The sequence below is a fragment of the Mus pahari genome, chromosome 7 (assembly GCF_900095145.1).
Source record: "Mus pahari chromosome 7, PAHARI_EIJ_v1.1, whole genome shotgun sequence".
In the NCBI taxonomy this organism is placed as follows: Eukaryota; Metazoa; Chordata; class Mammalia; order Rodentia; family Muridae; genus Mus; species Mus pahari.
The window spans coordinates 15,323,402-15,340,444 of record NC_034596.1 but is presented as its reverse complement, the minus strand read 5'-3'; the positions used below and the strand labels follow the sequence as shown (position 1 = coordinate 15,340,444).

Genomic DNA, 17,043 nt, shown 5'->3' with positions numbered 1-17,043 from the left:
GGGGGGGGCGGGGGCGGGAGGAGAATGACTCTCTTCATTACTTGATTAGCATCTCCTTACATTAAAGCAATTTAAATATATACAGCACACTCACAATGCACTCCTTTAAACTCAGTACTTAAGAGGCAGAAGATATCTCTGAATAGTCTTAAAAACAAAAACACTACAACCAAAAGTAATTTTAACATGAGTTTAACATAAAAGAAAAAATCTAAATAAAGAATTGTTTGCTAAAATTTCCCTCTGAATCTTAATAAAAGCAAGGGTCATATTTAATAAAAATGTTAATATTTAATAAAAACCTCAAACAATTATAATGTATTTAATAAAAACCTTAAACAATTAAAAGTATGGCTTCTAGATGAGGTATGATTAAACAAAAGACAAAATACTAAAGTCCTATGCACATACAGATTTTTCAAATAAGGAATCATCTGAAATGACCCAAAAATGTCCAAATAATATAAACCTACAAATCAGCATGCAATGCCACCTGTGAACAAGAGTGGGCATGTTATCTGTATGCTAATTTTCAGAGTATTCAAAGACAAAACCAGTGCAACAGTTACATCATGACAGTTACCATAACTCTAAAGAAAACTAGTTATTAGAGCAACAATAAGAATTGTTTCTAATCTGTATGCAGAAAAGAAAGGTATAGCACTCTAACTGTGGTCAAGATGACAGACTGTTTATAAACTTATTCCTAACAACAGTTTAAAATAAAATTAAAACATGAACCCAAAACAAAAATCCAAAAAAGTTGGAAAGACTATGCTTACATCAGAGCCCTCAACACATTTTGTTTAAAAATAATTGAACAAAATATGCTGGTACATGACTGTGATCCTAGAACTGAGGATGCTAAGGGAAAAGGAAAGACAGTTTGAGGCCAGCCTGGGCTAAATAGTGAGACCCTGTCTCAAAAAAAAAAAATAAGAACCCAACTAGTTGAGTCACTCCTACAAGAGTTTACAAAGTTCAACAAGGATTTCATTACTCAGAAGTAAAAGGCTCCATAACAGAGTTCATTAAAAAAATAATAATAATAAATGCGGGCTGGTGAGATGGCTCTGCGGGTAAGAGCACCATACTGCTCTTCCGAAGGTCCTGAGTTCAAATCCCAGCAACCACATGGTGGCTCACAACCATCCTTAACAAGATCTGACTCCCTCTTCTGGAGTGTCTGAAGACAGCTACAGGGTACTTACATGTAATAAATAAATAAATCTTTTTTAAAAAAAATGCTTGTTAACTACGATTCTCATGTGTGTGTGGGGGGGGAGAACCTCTCTTCATTACTTGATTAGCATTTCCTTACATAAAAACAATTTAAATATATACAGCACACTCATGGTACACTATTAAAAATCAAAAGAGAAGAGCAATCAAGACATGGTAAAACATGCCCTTTGTCCTAACTATACCAGAGGCTGAGGCCAGAGGATTACTTGAGTTCAGGAGTTCAAGGTCAAACTAGGCAACACAGGAAGAAACTCACTCTTTCTCTCTTTCCTAAAGAAAGGACACAACTAAAATTCATTTGTTATTAATAAAGTACACTGCAAGTACTATCATTCATTGATGGAAAGAATATGAAATTGTATGGCCACTTTAGAAAATATTGGCAGTTTTTCAAAATTAAGCATAAACTACCACATGACCCTACAATCTCATTCTTTGGAATCTATCCAAGAGAAATAAAAACATGTCCTCACCTATGATAAATTCATAAACAAAATGAATATAATTCATACAATAACACTATTCAGCAATACTAAAGAACAAAATACTAGCACATGCTACAATACAGATGAACCTAACTAAAAACATTATACTGGGGAAAGAAGCCAGATGCAATGATGGCATATTGTGCGTGATGGTTTAAAATAGAAATGTCCTTCACAAGTGTGGATATTTGAACAACCCCAGGTGGTGGTGCTATTTGGGGAAACTTTAGGAGGTGGAGCCTTGCTAGAGGAAGTATGTTATTGGGAGTAAGCTTTGAGAGTAAAAAGCCTCACACTACTTCCAGTTTGTTCTCCTTATTCTTGTCTGTGGTTGGGGATGTGAGCTCTCTCACCTTGCTGCTCCTGCTTCCATGCCTACCACTTACTTCCATACCTCCTTTGCCATGATGCTCTCTTATCCCCCTGAGACAGTGAGCTAAAATAAGCTTGCCTCTACAAGTTACCTTGGTCATAGTGTTTTATCACAGCAATAGAAAAGTAACTAATACACTGTATGATACTATTTATGTAGAATTTGTTTTTTTTAAAAAAGACAAACTTATAGATACAGATCCAGAGCTAGCACTGGAGTCAAGACTGAGAACCTAAACAATAGAATTTTAGAGGTAATGAGAACATGTTATGGTGACAGTTTAATTAAATTGCAGATGTAAAATGGATGAATTTACAGCATATAAAGTATACCTCAATGAAGCTGAGGTATAATAGCACATGCTTTTATTCCCAGCACTCAAGAGGCAGAGGCAGTTGGATCTCTGTCATTTCAAGGCCAGCCTGGTTTCTACAAGAGTACCAGGATTGCCAGAACTACATAATAGAAACCCTGTCCCCCACCCCCAAAACAATCCTAATGAAAATACAAAGAACTTGAAAAGCTAGCAAACAATGGTATCATTTAACATCTGTCCCTCAGCCAGACTTTAATTTCAGACCTGATTCTAAGAACAAATAAGAGATAGAAATATTTAACCCATTATTATGAAGGATGTACAAGCAAATACAGTATTATATATTACTCCCTTTCTCTAATTGAACACCACTAACAGAAAGAGTAACTCAAAACTCATTTTTGTAATTATTTTAAATATAGAACAAGCAAATTACATTTATTAAAAAAGAAACATTATAAACATTAAATAGATAAAAGTTAAACAAAAATGTTAGTAATCATGGAGTTGACAAGATGGTTGAGTGTGTAAAGCACCTGCTGGCATGTCTGACAACCTGAGTTTGATCCCTGGAGGAAGGATAGACTCAAAAACTGTCCTCTGACTTCTGAGTGTCACAAACATATACACATACCCACAAACAAATATAAAATATAATAAAAGTTATTTTATAATATGCTTACTATCTGAAAGTTTTTCAATAGAGCCTTTCATTATAACTTGTAATGACATCCAGATTTTTTTCCCCTCTCTTTCTGGGTTTTTTGAAATTGGGGTTCTCTGTATGGCTCTGGCTGTCCTGGAACTCACTTTGTAAACCAGGTTGGTCTAAAACTCAGTGACCTGTCAGTCTATGCATACCTAGTGCTGGGAGACACCTGCATTCTTGATCAAAAAGTCGTGCCTCTGACTTTGATTTTAATTTTGTTAATAAGCAAATATTTCTTGATTACTAACAGCCAATATACTGTTTTGAGGGTTAACCTGAAACATACCACCATTTTTTTCATCTGTTCTTGATCAAGAAAAGCTGACTTAACACTAAAATCACTGGGCTCCACATGGAACTAGATGTGATTAACTAGAAGCTAGGGCAGGGGAACAGATGACACACAAATGATTAAAATCTGTTTAGCCCACATAGAGTCTTAAATTCACCTAAAATATAGAACAAAATTAGCTTTTATAGCTTTTATCTCTCAATAAACACACTGTTTCAGTACAACCTAGAAAATGCCTATATTACAATTTACTTTTCCTAGGAGACCAACTGTTCTAACCTTCCAAACCTGTCTTCTCAGCATACAGATGTTTGCCTATCTTCCTTCTTATGAACAGACTATGTCCAAATGACAAGAACATATCAAAATACTTGGGGTCTACTGTACTATCACTTCTAGAGGGACCATACCTTTAAAAATATTATTCTTATTACTTAAACTGAATTATTTTTAAATTCAACAAATAGATAAGGAACATACAAAAACATCTATATCCTAATACAGTTTACCTTCTATGCATTAAATAAAAATAAACTCACAAGCCAAGTGTTGTTCCCCAAAGCCTGTAGCCCCAGCATTTAGAAGGCTGGAGCAGGAGATCCATGAGTTCAGAGACAGCATGGGCTACAAAGACCAGTCAGCTATAAGGTGAGCTCTTGACTTCAACAGAAATAAGTAAATTAAATAAATAACCTCAAAGGCCAGGAAATATAAAAAAGACAATACTTTAACACTAAAACTTCCTTATCACCATTTACGCAAGTATTAAAACAGGCTTGCTTCTCATCTCCAGAGCTAAAAGCTAACCTCAATAACGAAGTGCTGGAAACTAGTTCCCAATCTGTAACCCCTTAAAAGTAAATTACCTATCACATGCATCATAACTAAATCTTTTACAGAATAAAGTAAAATAGGCATTAAATATAAAATGACCAGTTATAAAGCATTTTAGATGCCTGGAAAACAAGCCATAAAGTCCTTAGAAATAGTCTCCAAAAGAGTTAACACCAATGAACCAAAAAGCAACCCAAATATGAAAGAGAGAGAGAGAGAGAGAGAATATGAGAATGAGACTAGCCAATGTGAACAGGCCTTTCCAAAAAGATAAATGAAGGTCACTTAAAACAAGCCAACTGCAGACCTGTCTAAGAACATCTACATTAAAGTAATCACTTTGAAGAATAAGAAAAGCATGGATGCAAGGAGAGCAGCTCCCAGTATGGATAAAGAACAGACAGCCACCATGACTGGATACTAACTTATATATTAAACTCCATATAATAAGCTAGCCCACTACTGATAAATATGCTTTTGTGGGCTGTGGGGTTTTTTTGTCTTGTTCTGTTTACATTTAATGTGTATATGTGCCACAGTGCACATGTACAGATCAAAAGACGACTTGCATGAGTCATTTCTTTGTTCACCCTGTGGGTCCCAGCAATCAAACTCAAGGTCACTAGCCAGGCTTGGCAGCACACACCTCTACCAACTGAGTCACCCCACCAGTCCCCTGGATTTTCAATGATGTCATCCTGGGCCTATAAGGTAGAACTGAGCCATCAACTTTCTCTTCCCAAAAACCCTCATCATGAGCAGCCAGTACGGAATAATTTTTAAGTCTAAGATGCTTTTTATCTTACCAGTCATGGTTGGCTGGCTGCCCATTTCCACAGATAAAACTAAAAAGAAATGAGTTTCAAACAAAGCTTGGTTAGACAACATAACCATGACTAAGAATCTGAAAATGACTATTCAGAAAACACACAAAAGTCTACTAGTAAACAGATTTTTGGCAAAGATGATAAGCAACTCTGTAAAAAAGGAAAAATACTTTTCTCAAAATAACAGTAGTAGAATAGTAATAGTAATAATAATACTGCTGAGTAATCTGAGTAACTAGTCATGTGGAGGAAAAAAGAAAATCAGCTTCAATCCCTAATTCACACCACACATTAAACTAGGTAAAATGTATCCTAGACTTATATATAAATGTTAAATCATAAAAGTTCTAGAATAAAAACAAAAGAGGGTATTTCGATACTATAGGTCTAGGCAACAATAACTTGGGTAGAAAAAAGCAATAACCATCTTTAAAACTGGTTAAAAACAGACATACCACAGACTGAGAAAAAACACAAGACAATTTTCACAGCATTCCCTTTGTACACAAATTCATTTCTATGTCTAGCACATAAAAACTTGTATGACAGCCCAACTTTTCAAAAGGGCAAATACTCTAACAGATGATTCACATATATTTTTATATAAATAGCCAGTATGTGTGGTAGTCATCAGGATATGCAAATTACAACACAATGAGCTACGGCTACCCACAACAGGAGGGGTTTTTTGGTTGTTTTTTTGTTGTTGTTGTTTTGTTTTGTTTTTCTGATGTTAGGAAAGCTGAGGAATAACTGGAATCTTCCCTCCTGTGTTGTTGGCACAAGAGTAAAATATAAAATGTTTAACTACTTTAAAAAGACCTGGTCATTTCCTAAAAAGCAAATATACATATATCCTATGACACAGCAATTCTACCTCATTATCAACCCAAGAGAAATAAGAGAAAAAGTCCTTACAATGACTTAACACTAATTGCTTATAACAATTTTTTTAAGGCAAAATTTCACTATGTAGCTGGGGCTGGCTTAGAACTCTGTAGACCAGACTGGCCTCAAATTCATAGTGATCTGCCTACCTCTGCCTTCTGAGTGCTGAGATTAAAGGTGTGCACCACCATGCTCAGCTTATAACATTTATTAAATTTATTTATATTTATAAATAAATAGCTCAGTAAGCAGGAATAAGCACTGCCTAGCCTGACAAACTGGAGCTAGATCTTGAAACCCACACTATAAGAGAGAATCAACTCTCAAAAGTTTTCCTCAGCTCCCTACACGCATACCCACAAATAAAAAAAAAAAAATGTAAAAAGCAAAACAAAACAAAAATTAAGTTTTAAAGCAATTAATCTGTATATTCTAAATATCCACCTCCTACTTCACACAAATGAATAAGTACAAAGTCATTTTTCATCTCTTATTTTATTTCATTTTTATTACATCTTCAAAACAGTCTCAGACATTACTTATGGGGAGTGAACACATGCAATTGTATCTTAATTGGGTGAAGAGCCAGCACTAAATGGGAAGAACCTAAGTACTGTGATAAATATTTTCATGATCTGGGGCCATAGCCCTGAGGCAGACACTTGCCTGGCGCATGCAAGGCCTTGAGTTTAATATCCAGAACTACCAAAAATAAAATTTCTGTACAGTAATATTTTCATATAGTTACTGGCAGGTACCAGTTTTAATAGGTGTTTCTGGGGCCAGGCAGATGGCTCAGCATTTAAGAGGCAGCTGCTGCCAAGCCTGACAGCCTTAGTTTGATTACTGGAATCCACATAGTGGAAGGAGAGATCCGGCTCCTGTAAACTGTTCCCTGACCACCATACCTGTGCCATGAAACAAAACACCCCACCCAACACACACAAATAAAGAAAGAAATGTAAATTTAAATTTTAGTTGGTATTTTGTTTCTCAATCCAATGAAACTGTAAATAAATGTTTGATCACCTTTATCCATTCACAAAAACCTAGGTACTATATGTTACTATAGCCACATACTCTTTAAAAGAACCAAATAAAATCTCAAAGCATAAACCTTAAGACATTTCTCCAGCATACATGTCAGTTAAGTAAAACACATCAGGCAAGCAATGTAAGAATCTCTGACAACACAGGAACTTACCCAAAGGTTATCACTTAAGATCCTCCCTTAAAAATATTTCAAAATTACTGACCTTCAAAAAAGGCTCAGCAGATAAAGGTACTTACAACTCACCAAGCCTGACAACCCCATGACCTGAGCTTGATCTCTAGAACCCACATGAGAAGAGAGAACCGACTCCCACACGTTGTCCTCTAACCTCTACACATGGCAGGGCACATGCACACACTCAAACATACAAGATAGATGTTGTTTGTTTTTTAATTTCAGAAACAAGTATCTCTCAAAACTATTTTTATATAATACCAAGCAGCTCACAATCTGCAACTTCCAAAGAATTGCATATTTTAGGGGCAAATAAAGTAAAAAGCCTCTGCAGAGAAACAAGATAATTTAGTCTGTACACTGATAGTCCTGAAACTCAGCGCCATATGTTTGACAACGATTAGTACTTATGACAGCAAACTAAAAAGGATAATTGCATGCACTTGAAAACTGTAATAATATTTAAAACAAAAATCATTTCCCATCTCAAAGAAAACATAAAGCTAGCAAAAATGTGTCAAATGCACAAAGGAGACGTAAAATGAGTGTAAAGACATGCCATACACTGGACTAAAACCTTACATGCTATCTCATGTAACTTTTTTCCTATGAATGGCTTGCCTAGCTTACTGAAAACGTTTTATAGAAAATTCTGGTATGTTTCATCATCACTTGCCATATTTGGCACTACACAACTTCCAATGGTGCTTTCTAAGCTTTTTGAATACAGTAACTAAATTTCAGGCTGTTTGTATTAGATTATTAAAGTTATGTTTTCTAGAATAAAACCAAAAGAAATGTAAAGCAATGATTTAATTGTGAAAAAAAAAAAAAAGCTCATAGCAAGGTTTCAAATCTTTAAAGTGGTAACAGCTATTATTTTGTGAGCATTTTTAGAAACAAAATTTTAAAAATAGTATCAGTATAAAGACTACAGAGTTACAACCTGGAGTATGAAAAGGCTATAAGGATGCATAGCAGTGATCACCAGCACAGCAGTGAATGCACATAGCATCACCCAACTGTGGACTTCAACACGGTTTAAATGGCAAGGGTTATGTATACTACTACTACAATTAAAATTTTACCATGACCAAAGCAATTTGGAGAGGAAAGGGTTTATTTGGTTTACAGTTCCATACCACACAGTTCCTCATCAAAGGAAGTCAGGACAGGAACTCAAACAGGGCAGAAACCTGAAGGTAGGAGCCAATACAGAGGCAATGGAAGGGTGCTGCTTACTGGCTTGCTTCCCATGGCTTGTTCAGCCTGTTTTCTTATAGAACCCAGGACCACCAGCCCAAGGATGGCACCACCCACAATGGACTGGGCCCTCCCGCATCAATCACTAAGTAAGAAAATGCCATAACTCTAGCTTGTGTTGACATAAAACCACCCAGCACATAATTCATCCTAAAACTTCATGATAAAATTTATATAACTTAGATATTATTACAACTTTAACGATGTTTTCAACTTTTATGAATGTGCAACAGAGGCACCAAAACCTCACTCTAAACGGCATTTTTTGACTTAGTAACATAGGCTGCACTCTAGAATAACATCTGTCCTGATTCTCAATGACATGTAATCAACTAAAAGCAATAAGCCTGCTGTCAAATCAGCATTTGATGTCAACCCTCATAAGGGTAATATGTCACCTTAACAAATGTGGCGTATGAAGTACTCAATGAAGGAACTGTTACTGACCACGTGTAATAATTTAGGTAATATTTTAATAAAACAAAATAGTCATGTCACAGGTATAAACAACTTGGTTCCAAGCTCAAAATGACCCTAATAATGATAATTAACATCACTAACAATACAAGAGATGACTGAAATGTAAAAAGATTTCTATCTAGGATTGAGAATGAACCTGGTGAATACTTGAGATTTACAGAGACTATTTTTAACTGAACTTTCTGGCCTAGGATCAAAGTTTTGCTAGCAAAATACCAAAGTGAAAATCCTGACAGTGCCGCCAGAGAAGCTTTGCTTTATCTACAAAAAGGCTATGAACTCCAAGCAATCCTGCCCTGAAGAGTTCCAAAACACGTCCCCCAAGAACAGAGGAACCCACTACTAAACAAAACACACTCCCCCTTCCCCACCAAAAGTCAAAATCTCTATATTTACACATCCTATAGAGCGATACCCACACTCTAGTCAGTTCCTGTGCTGTGGCCAAACAGAACTGAGTCACTCTGCAAATGAGTCCAGAAACCTCAAAGGATAACCAACGGCCTCAGAAGAAAAGTTAGTCAGTGGAAAGGGAGGAGACAGTTTTTCTCATCACAGAGTCACTAGGCTTCTCCTAGCAGAGCTCAGGTCTGACATGCTTTTTGGCACAGAATGCCTGATCACCCACCCTACGTCTAACCCTTCAGAGCTAATAGCCAGAGTATCTTTTTTTTCCCCCCCCACGACTTCTCAGGAAACACGTTCACACCACTTTTTCCCATAAATGCAACTCTAGCTGCACACTAATCAAATTCGTTTGCCAAACATAATCGCTTCCCTCAACATGACCAGAAGTATACCAGCATTCTACATAGCATTTATTGTAAATCGTGTTCTTTTCTTAATCGAGCTCCAGTTAGCTGCCTTTCCCAAGGTTCTTAATTTGGATTTTGAATGCTTATGGGAAAGACAAGATCAAGGGGAGAGATTTATTCCATTCTACAATTCGGACTCATTTCTTGGCTTCAGAGCAACCATCTCCGGAAATTTAATTTACATAAATTCAAATGCACTAAATAGCTACTATGGAATGTCCATGAGCAACTGAAAGCAGCAAACTTGAGCTAGCTGTGCGTTCCCAGATTCCTGACGAGGAGGACCAAGCGAGGGCAGCTCTTTGTCGTGTGCCCCAGGTGGTCCTCCCAATAGGGAGAGCGTCGGGTTTCTGTCTCCCTCGGTTTTCACCCTAGCTCCCACACTGCGTGACACTTTCAAATTGGGTAGCCTAGTGTAGGAAGCACAGCCAATCCTCCACCTTTCCGCCCCAAACCGACCGAGTAGGCGGGAAGGAGACCATGGGTGTTTCCTCCCCGCGCGCTCCAAGAACGGGGGCGGCCGAGATGACACTCGCTCCGCAGGGAGGTGGACCCGAGAATCCCAGGTGGGGGTCTCCACTCTGGAACCGGGGTCTCCAGATCCCCGGGCAGCCGGAAGCGGGGCGGGTGGGCCAAGGGGACACCGGGCAGGGCGGGGAGTTCCCTCCCTAGCCCGCACCTACCAGCAGACTCTCCACGTTGATGGGCGAGCGAGGGTCTCGGATGAGCGCCTCCAGCTTCCTCTGACGGCCCGCGCCCGCCCCGTCCCCCGGAGCGGCCTCGGGGGCGCCGGGCATTTTCCCCGTCGGCGGGGGCCGGCTCATGCCGCTTCGCCGGGCCTAGCGCCGCCCGCGGAACCTCCGCCCGGGCCCGCCGCGCGCCGCTGTCTGAGGAGCCGCCCGGCCCGGCCGGGAGCAGCGAGGCACACGGCGTCCCCGCCCCTCAGCCGCACGCGCGCCGCCCGGCCCGTAGCGAGCTCGCCAGGAGCCGGCGGGCGGGAGCGGGGAAGGGGCGCCCGCGCCGCACCGCCCCGCCCTGCCCTCGGGGCTCAGGCCGCTAGGGCCGCCGCCCGTCCACCCGCATCTCGCCGCCGGCCGCCTCGCGCGCCCACACGCCCGCTCCCCTCACACGCAGTCCCAGCCGCGTCCCTGTTCGGCCGCGCGCCGCCGCTACCCACAAGCCCCTCCGCCCGCGGTCGGCCGCGCGCGGCCCCGCCCCGCCCACCCCGGCGCGGCCCCGCGGCACGCCCCGCCCCTGGCCTCCGGCCACGCCCCGCCACCGAGCTGAGCGGCGAGGCTTCTTTTCCGTTCCCGCCGCCTGGCTAGTCTCCCTGCCTCGTCCCGCTCGCTCGCGGGACCGGGAGGCGGGGCGGGTGGCAGCGAGGTGCCCCGTGGTCCCCGTCGTGTGTCCCGCGTCGCCGGCCGGACCCGGAGGCCTAGTGTCTGACGTCCGCGCCCCCCGCCCGCTGTGGCCCGCTGACTCAGCGCGCAGCTATGCAAGCCGCGCCGAACGGCTGCGCCCCGGGTCAGCGCCCTTCCCAGGCCTGTTGCGCCTGGGGCCTTGGCCTGGGGCTCCCAGGGGGCGGGGAGGCCGCGCCCCTAGCCCGCGCTCGAGTGTGGGATTCGTTTGAATCTCGTTGAGTCCGGGGGCTGGGAGGCCTGGAGGAGTCGCTTCTGCCTCCGGGACATAAATCCTAGGCTCTCTGAAACCTTTGTGCCCTTCCCTGACCAAGGTGTCCGCCTAGCCTTAGACCTTAGACACTGGCCGGGCGGAGGGAACAGGAGGGCAATAAGGAAGCGCTTCTGCATCCGCGGGGCCCTTGCTTTGGAGAGTGAAAGAGAGGGGCTGCTTCTCCGCATTCCTGCCCTCTCCTTGCCCCCTAGCCATTGGTCAGATCCTCTCAGGGCGCAATCTGAAAACTATGTGCCAAGAGCTATAAAACTGTTCACAGAGCCCCTTTGACCCAGTAAGGCCATTTAAGGAAGTCCAAGTGTAAGGAAATGATCCGAAGAGAGGAGGACTTTGCGTGGAGATGTTTACAGCAGGGCTATTCAGAATGTTCGCAATGACCAAAGCCCTGGGAGTGGACCCAATCTTCCAGCAGCTGAATAATCCAAACAAGCTCTTGTCACATTCACTGGAAGAATCCTGCGGATATTGCAAGCCGGTTGAGAATAGGGAAAATTTACCGGAAGTAAAAAAAAAATGCAAAGGGGATTATGAACACTTTGAAATGAGCAGCTAAACAAATGAGAACACACTTGCTCCTAACTGAATGGGATTTTTTCCCCCACTTCTAAAGATATCAAATAGGGTGGTGGCCTCATATGTCTTTAATGCCAGCTCTGAGGAGAGACAGAGGCAGGAGGGTTTGAGGCTAACCTAAGTCTAGAGAATGAGTTCCAGGACAACCAGAGTCACACAGAGAAAACTTGTCTTGAAAACAACAACAAAAAATGCTAAAATGCATATTGAATTTTTAAATTTGAAAACCTGTACTTATGGATGGGTCATTCTAAGAGAAGCTAGAGCGTAATGCCCCTAAATAATGGACTGTAAAGCTCCCTGGAGGTGTCAAGGTAAATCTGCAGGTAGGCTACAGCCTTGGCCTGGCCAAAACTTCATGCACTTCACCCTGCGCGGGTTCCGGGAATGTCCACCTTTCTGTGGAGAAGCCACTCTGACTTGAATTAAGTCAGGAAGAGAGTCCTTTGATGACTGAAGAGAAGCCTTTCTCTTGTAGATAATAAAACTGGCCTCTGGGTCAAAAAAAAAAAAAAAAATTAGTTCTTCAAGCCTGTGGATGAATTTACTTCATAGCTCCACAGACCCAAAGCCAGGAGAGCAGAGCCTGCTAACTACTCTTTCCACCGATGCACTGGAGCATGATAATTAGAAAATCATTATTACAGATCTCACAAGTCCTTTTTCCTGGTGATAGTATAATGGGCTTTCAAAAGGAACACTGTGATCTTCCAGTTACAAATTAATTTTGAAGTGACGTGGCTATATGTTTTTATGGACTTTGGTGGAGCAGCCATGATCTCAAGCCTTGGAGACCTTGTTTTAAAAGAACAGCAGTGCCCTGGTGTGGTGATCCACCTCTGCAATCTCAGCACTGAGAAGGCAGAGGCAAGAGAATGGGGGTGGGGGGTGGGGAGGGTGTTCAAGGCCATCTTTAGCTACATGGAATGTTTGAGGTCAGCCTGGTCTATAGGTAACTGTATCTCAGAAAAACCTAAAATAGGAAGCTAAGACCATGGTTCAGTGAGTAAAGTGCTTATCATACAAGCATGAGGGCCTGATTTCAATCCCCAGCACCCATGTAAAGTCTGCTGTAATCTCTCTGTTGGTGAGGCAGACACAGCAAGACCCCTGAGGCTTGCTAGCCAGCCAGCCAAGCGAGCCTAAATAAATAAATAAATAAATAAGCAAAGCAATTGAGAAAGACACCCAATGTCTGACCTCCACATGTATCAGCACACACCTGTAAATGTGTGTCTAAATGTATGCATTCATACAAGTACACACAAAACACCAAATAAATAATAAATAAATAGAACAGTAGTACTCAACAAGATACACAAACTTCTACAGATAGCCATTAGGTACAGAAGACTTGGGGGGGGGGGCTGATGTAATGACTCAGCACAGTGGTTCTCAACCCTCCTAATGCAATGACACTTTAATACAGTTCATGTTTTGGTGACTCCCCATCCACAAAATTATTTTCTTTTTTTTTTTTGGGGGGGGGGGTCAAGACAGGGTTTCTCTTTGTAGACCAGGCTGGCCTCGAACTCAGAAATCCACCTGCCTCTGCCTCCCGAGTGCTGGGATTAAAGGCATGTACCACCATGCCCGGCGCACAAAATTATTTTCGCTGTTACTTCATGACTGTAATGTTGCTACTGTTATGAATCATAATGTAAATATCTGATATGGGACCCCTGTCAAAGTGTCATTTAACACTCAAACAGGCGGAGACCCACAGGTTGAGAACCAATGACTCAGCTGATAGCCCTGGGGACAAATGCCTGAGCTACCTGCTACTACCACATGTTACCTGTGTGATCCTGAGTCAGTTACCTAACTTCTCTGAGTCTTAGTGTCCTGATTACTGGCTGGCCCTTGATAACTGTTTTCCTGCTGGGTGGTTCTGGCACATGCCTGTAATCCAGATGCTGCAGAGGCAGGCAAACCTCTGTGAGCTTGAGGCCAGCCTGGTCTACAGACTGAGCTCCAGGACAGCCAGGGCTTCACAGAGAAACTTTGTCTCTAAAAACCAAATTAATAATAATAATAAATGTCTCATGTTGCTATTGCCATTCTTGTTCTTTTGCCTTTGTGTGGAGATGTGGATGAGACTAATTCCTTAAAAGCAGATTATTTTACTAAATAGCCTTTAAAGCCACAGCTACTGCAAAACTATCCTTTAAAAATGCTGTGGGCTGGCACAGAGCTCAGTGTGTAGGAGAGTCTGCCTTAAAAGTCTGACCATCTGAGTCTGAACCCAAGAACCACAGCTGTAGAACTGTCCCCTGACCTTCACATGTGTGTTGTGGCACACACACAAACACACATCAACTCATGTTGTCATCCATGCTTACATGTTTGCCAATACAAAGTATTATAAATGTTTTTAATTTTGTCTATTAAACAATTGAACACGGTAATATCCCATTTCCTCTTGCATTCTCTTAATTACTACTGGACGTGAGTATTTTGGATGCCCATTTCTTCTGAAACTGCCTGTTTACATCTTTTGTCGGCTTTGCCTCTTCCCTAGTGGTTTGTGGGAGTCTCTTAGCATTGAGAATGCCCCGCCTTGTTACAATATATCTTTAAAATGCATTACATTTTGTGAAGGTTTTCTCCCAGGCTTTTCTTTCTGGGTTTGGGTCTTTTTTTTTTTTTTTTTAAGATTTATTTATTGTTATATGTAAGTATGTTGTAGCTATCTTCAGACACATCAGAAGAGGGCATCAGATCTCATTATGGATGGTTGTGAGCCACCATGTGGTTGCTGGGATTTGAACTGAGGACCTTCGGAAGAGCAGTCAGTGCTCTTAACCGATGAGCCATCTCTCCAGCCCCGGGTTTGGGTATCTTTTGTCACAGGAACATTTCTGTTTTTCAGCCAGTCAAAGCTATGAAGGCTTTTCTTTATAGCTTCTGGATTTTGTGTCTGGGCTGGGGAGGACTTCAGATCCAGGGTTTAGCTCACACAGAAGAGTGGGACTGCAAGGGTTAGGAGGAGTTGACAGCTTCCTGATGATACCAGTCCAGTTCCTTCCAAATAGACCTTCCGAAGTCTCCCATGCGCTTGCCCTTCCTTATGGTACCTTCGTTTCCTGTTACACCTCAACTTTCCCATCCTGTCTCCTTTTTAAGCACTGAGTTTCGGGTGTCCTAATGGAACATGAGTCAAGCAAGAATTTGCAAAGATATTTGTTCTATTCTAAGGAAGAACAATGGGGAATAAAGACAGGCGTGTGAGTGACTAGGACTTTATAACTAACCTCTCCAGGATACAAAGCTGTGTCCCACTTCTGTCCTCTGTCTCCATATTTCTACTGTAAGTGACTCGTGTTGATTTATTATCTTCCCAATGCTTCTGACTCATCATGACCTAAAATGAGGATCCAGGACTCTCCTTCTTTTATTTACTGAAGGACTGCATCCTCATTTCTAGTTTTTAAATGTGAAAGATCAGTTTCTTCCCCAAGAATTAACTCCCTTCAGCTGCAAATTTGCCCAATCCATCCTACAAAGGGCTGTCCAAGAACGTGTGTGTGTGTGTGTGTGTGTGTGTGTTGATATATCTCTTGTAATTACTTGTGTAATGATAATAGCTACCTTAAAGGTTTGCCATATGTTAGGCAGTATGCTTCATAGAAATTATCTTAATTTCCAAAACAGTCTTTTGCCAATGCTATTTTACAGGTGATGTCATAGAGAGTAAAGTGTGTATTACTGCAATGAGTCACTGAGGGAGGAATGGATGGATGGATGCATGGATGGATGATGGGTGGGTGGGTGGGTTAATAGATGAAAACAATGAACTGTGAGTGGTCCAGGTACTGCCAATAAAACATACAACTTTTCCCACCTTGCTTCACACTGAAGGATTCAAGTTGGATCCCTGTCCTAAGATGCTTATGCCCCACCTAAGGCAGACCTAATAACAGAACAAAGGCATGAACTTTTAAGTGCAAAGGGGTCATTATTTTTGTAAACTCCACTACTATAAAGGATACAGGTTTAAAGGTTTATGAAGTCGAGATTCATCCTAAGACTCACTCATGGTTCTGGTAATAACTCCCAGCGTGAATGAGAAACTCGCCAAGCCCTCTGAGTCACTGTCCTCATCCACAAAGCAGGAATAATGAAGCGTGGTTGTCATTAAAGCTCCTTAAGATCTCTAGATGAAAGATACAGTGCTCATCCGAGACAGCTTCTTCCCCAGTCTGCTGTGCGATGACTCCCAGGGCAGAAGGCGCTGTTTGGGACTCTCATACCTAAGAGGAAAAAGGCAGGTCACTCTGAAAACAGACCTGTAGTGACTGAGAGTAACTGGGAAGTAGTGGCAGTTACTGATGTCAAGAAATGTCTGGGGTCCTGGTCCTGATATCATTGCCAGCAATCCTTTTGTCCTCATTAGTGAGGTAGCCGTGGGTCCAGGATGCTTTGTGCAACTTCTCTCCCTCCACCCCCAACCTTGGGCCGCTAAGGTCTCAGAAGAAAGCTTTAGCCTGGACTTGGGGGCTTCTCTTCCTTTTCCTCTGGTCCTCCTATCTTTCCCTCAAAATGGAGCAGAACTGTTTCTTCCCTCCCTGGAGAAACTGGTTCCCACAGACGCAGAGGGCAGTTCCTTGCTTTCTTGTTCCCCCCGTCAAGCCCTTACCCCTCCCTCTCCCACCAAACTCCCAGTCCTCCTCACCCAGCCCCTGTTCCTCCTCCCCAACACCTCCTGCTCTTTGAATGAAAGACTTGGCTCTTCTGAGTCCTCAGGTTCCCATGCCCTGTTGCTTTTTTTTTTTTTTTTTAAATTTAAAGAAAAAATTTATTGAAGATCTGAAAAACAACTCCTACAAGATTGACTTTTCCATAAAACTGCAGCTACACGATGCATTGCATCTATCATGTTAAAATGTGCATCAGACACAAATACAAAACCCATGAAAACAAGCCACCATTCTTTAACAATTGAGCAAAGATAAGATGCCTAAGGAATGACATGGATGACTTGCAAAGGATGGGCTCTTTAAGCACCATTTAAAAAAAAAAA

At 41.9% G+C, this 17,043-nt stretch overlaps 1 protein-coding gene across 3 annotated transcripts in view; it reads right to left on the bottom strand.

The window, feature by feature from the left end:
- Rock2 (Rho associated coiled-coil containing protein kinase 2) overlaps positions 1–10,885 on the bottom strand; it is a 90,598-nt gene extending 79,713 nt beyond the window's left edge. For 2 of the 3 annotated variants that reach the window (XM_029541126.1, XM_029541127.1), the window contains exon 1: positions 10,439–10,885. In XM_029541126.1, coding sequence (XP_029396986.1) covers positions 10,439–10,579 — 141 coding nt within the window. In that variant the 5' untranslated portion in view covers positions 10,580–10,885. The remainder of the gene's footprint in view (positions 1–10,438) is intronic. The other variant, XM_021201504.2, reaches the window with a different exon arrangement.
- Between the last annotated feature and the right edge of the window lie 6,158 nt (positions 10,886–17,043).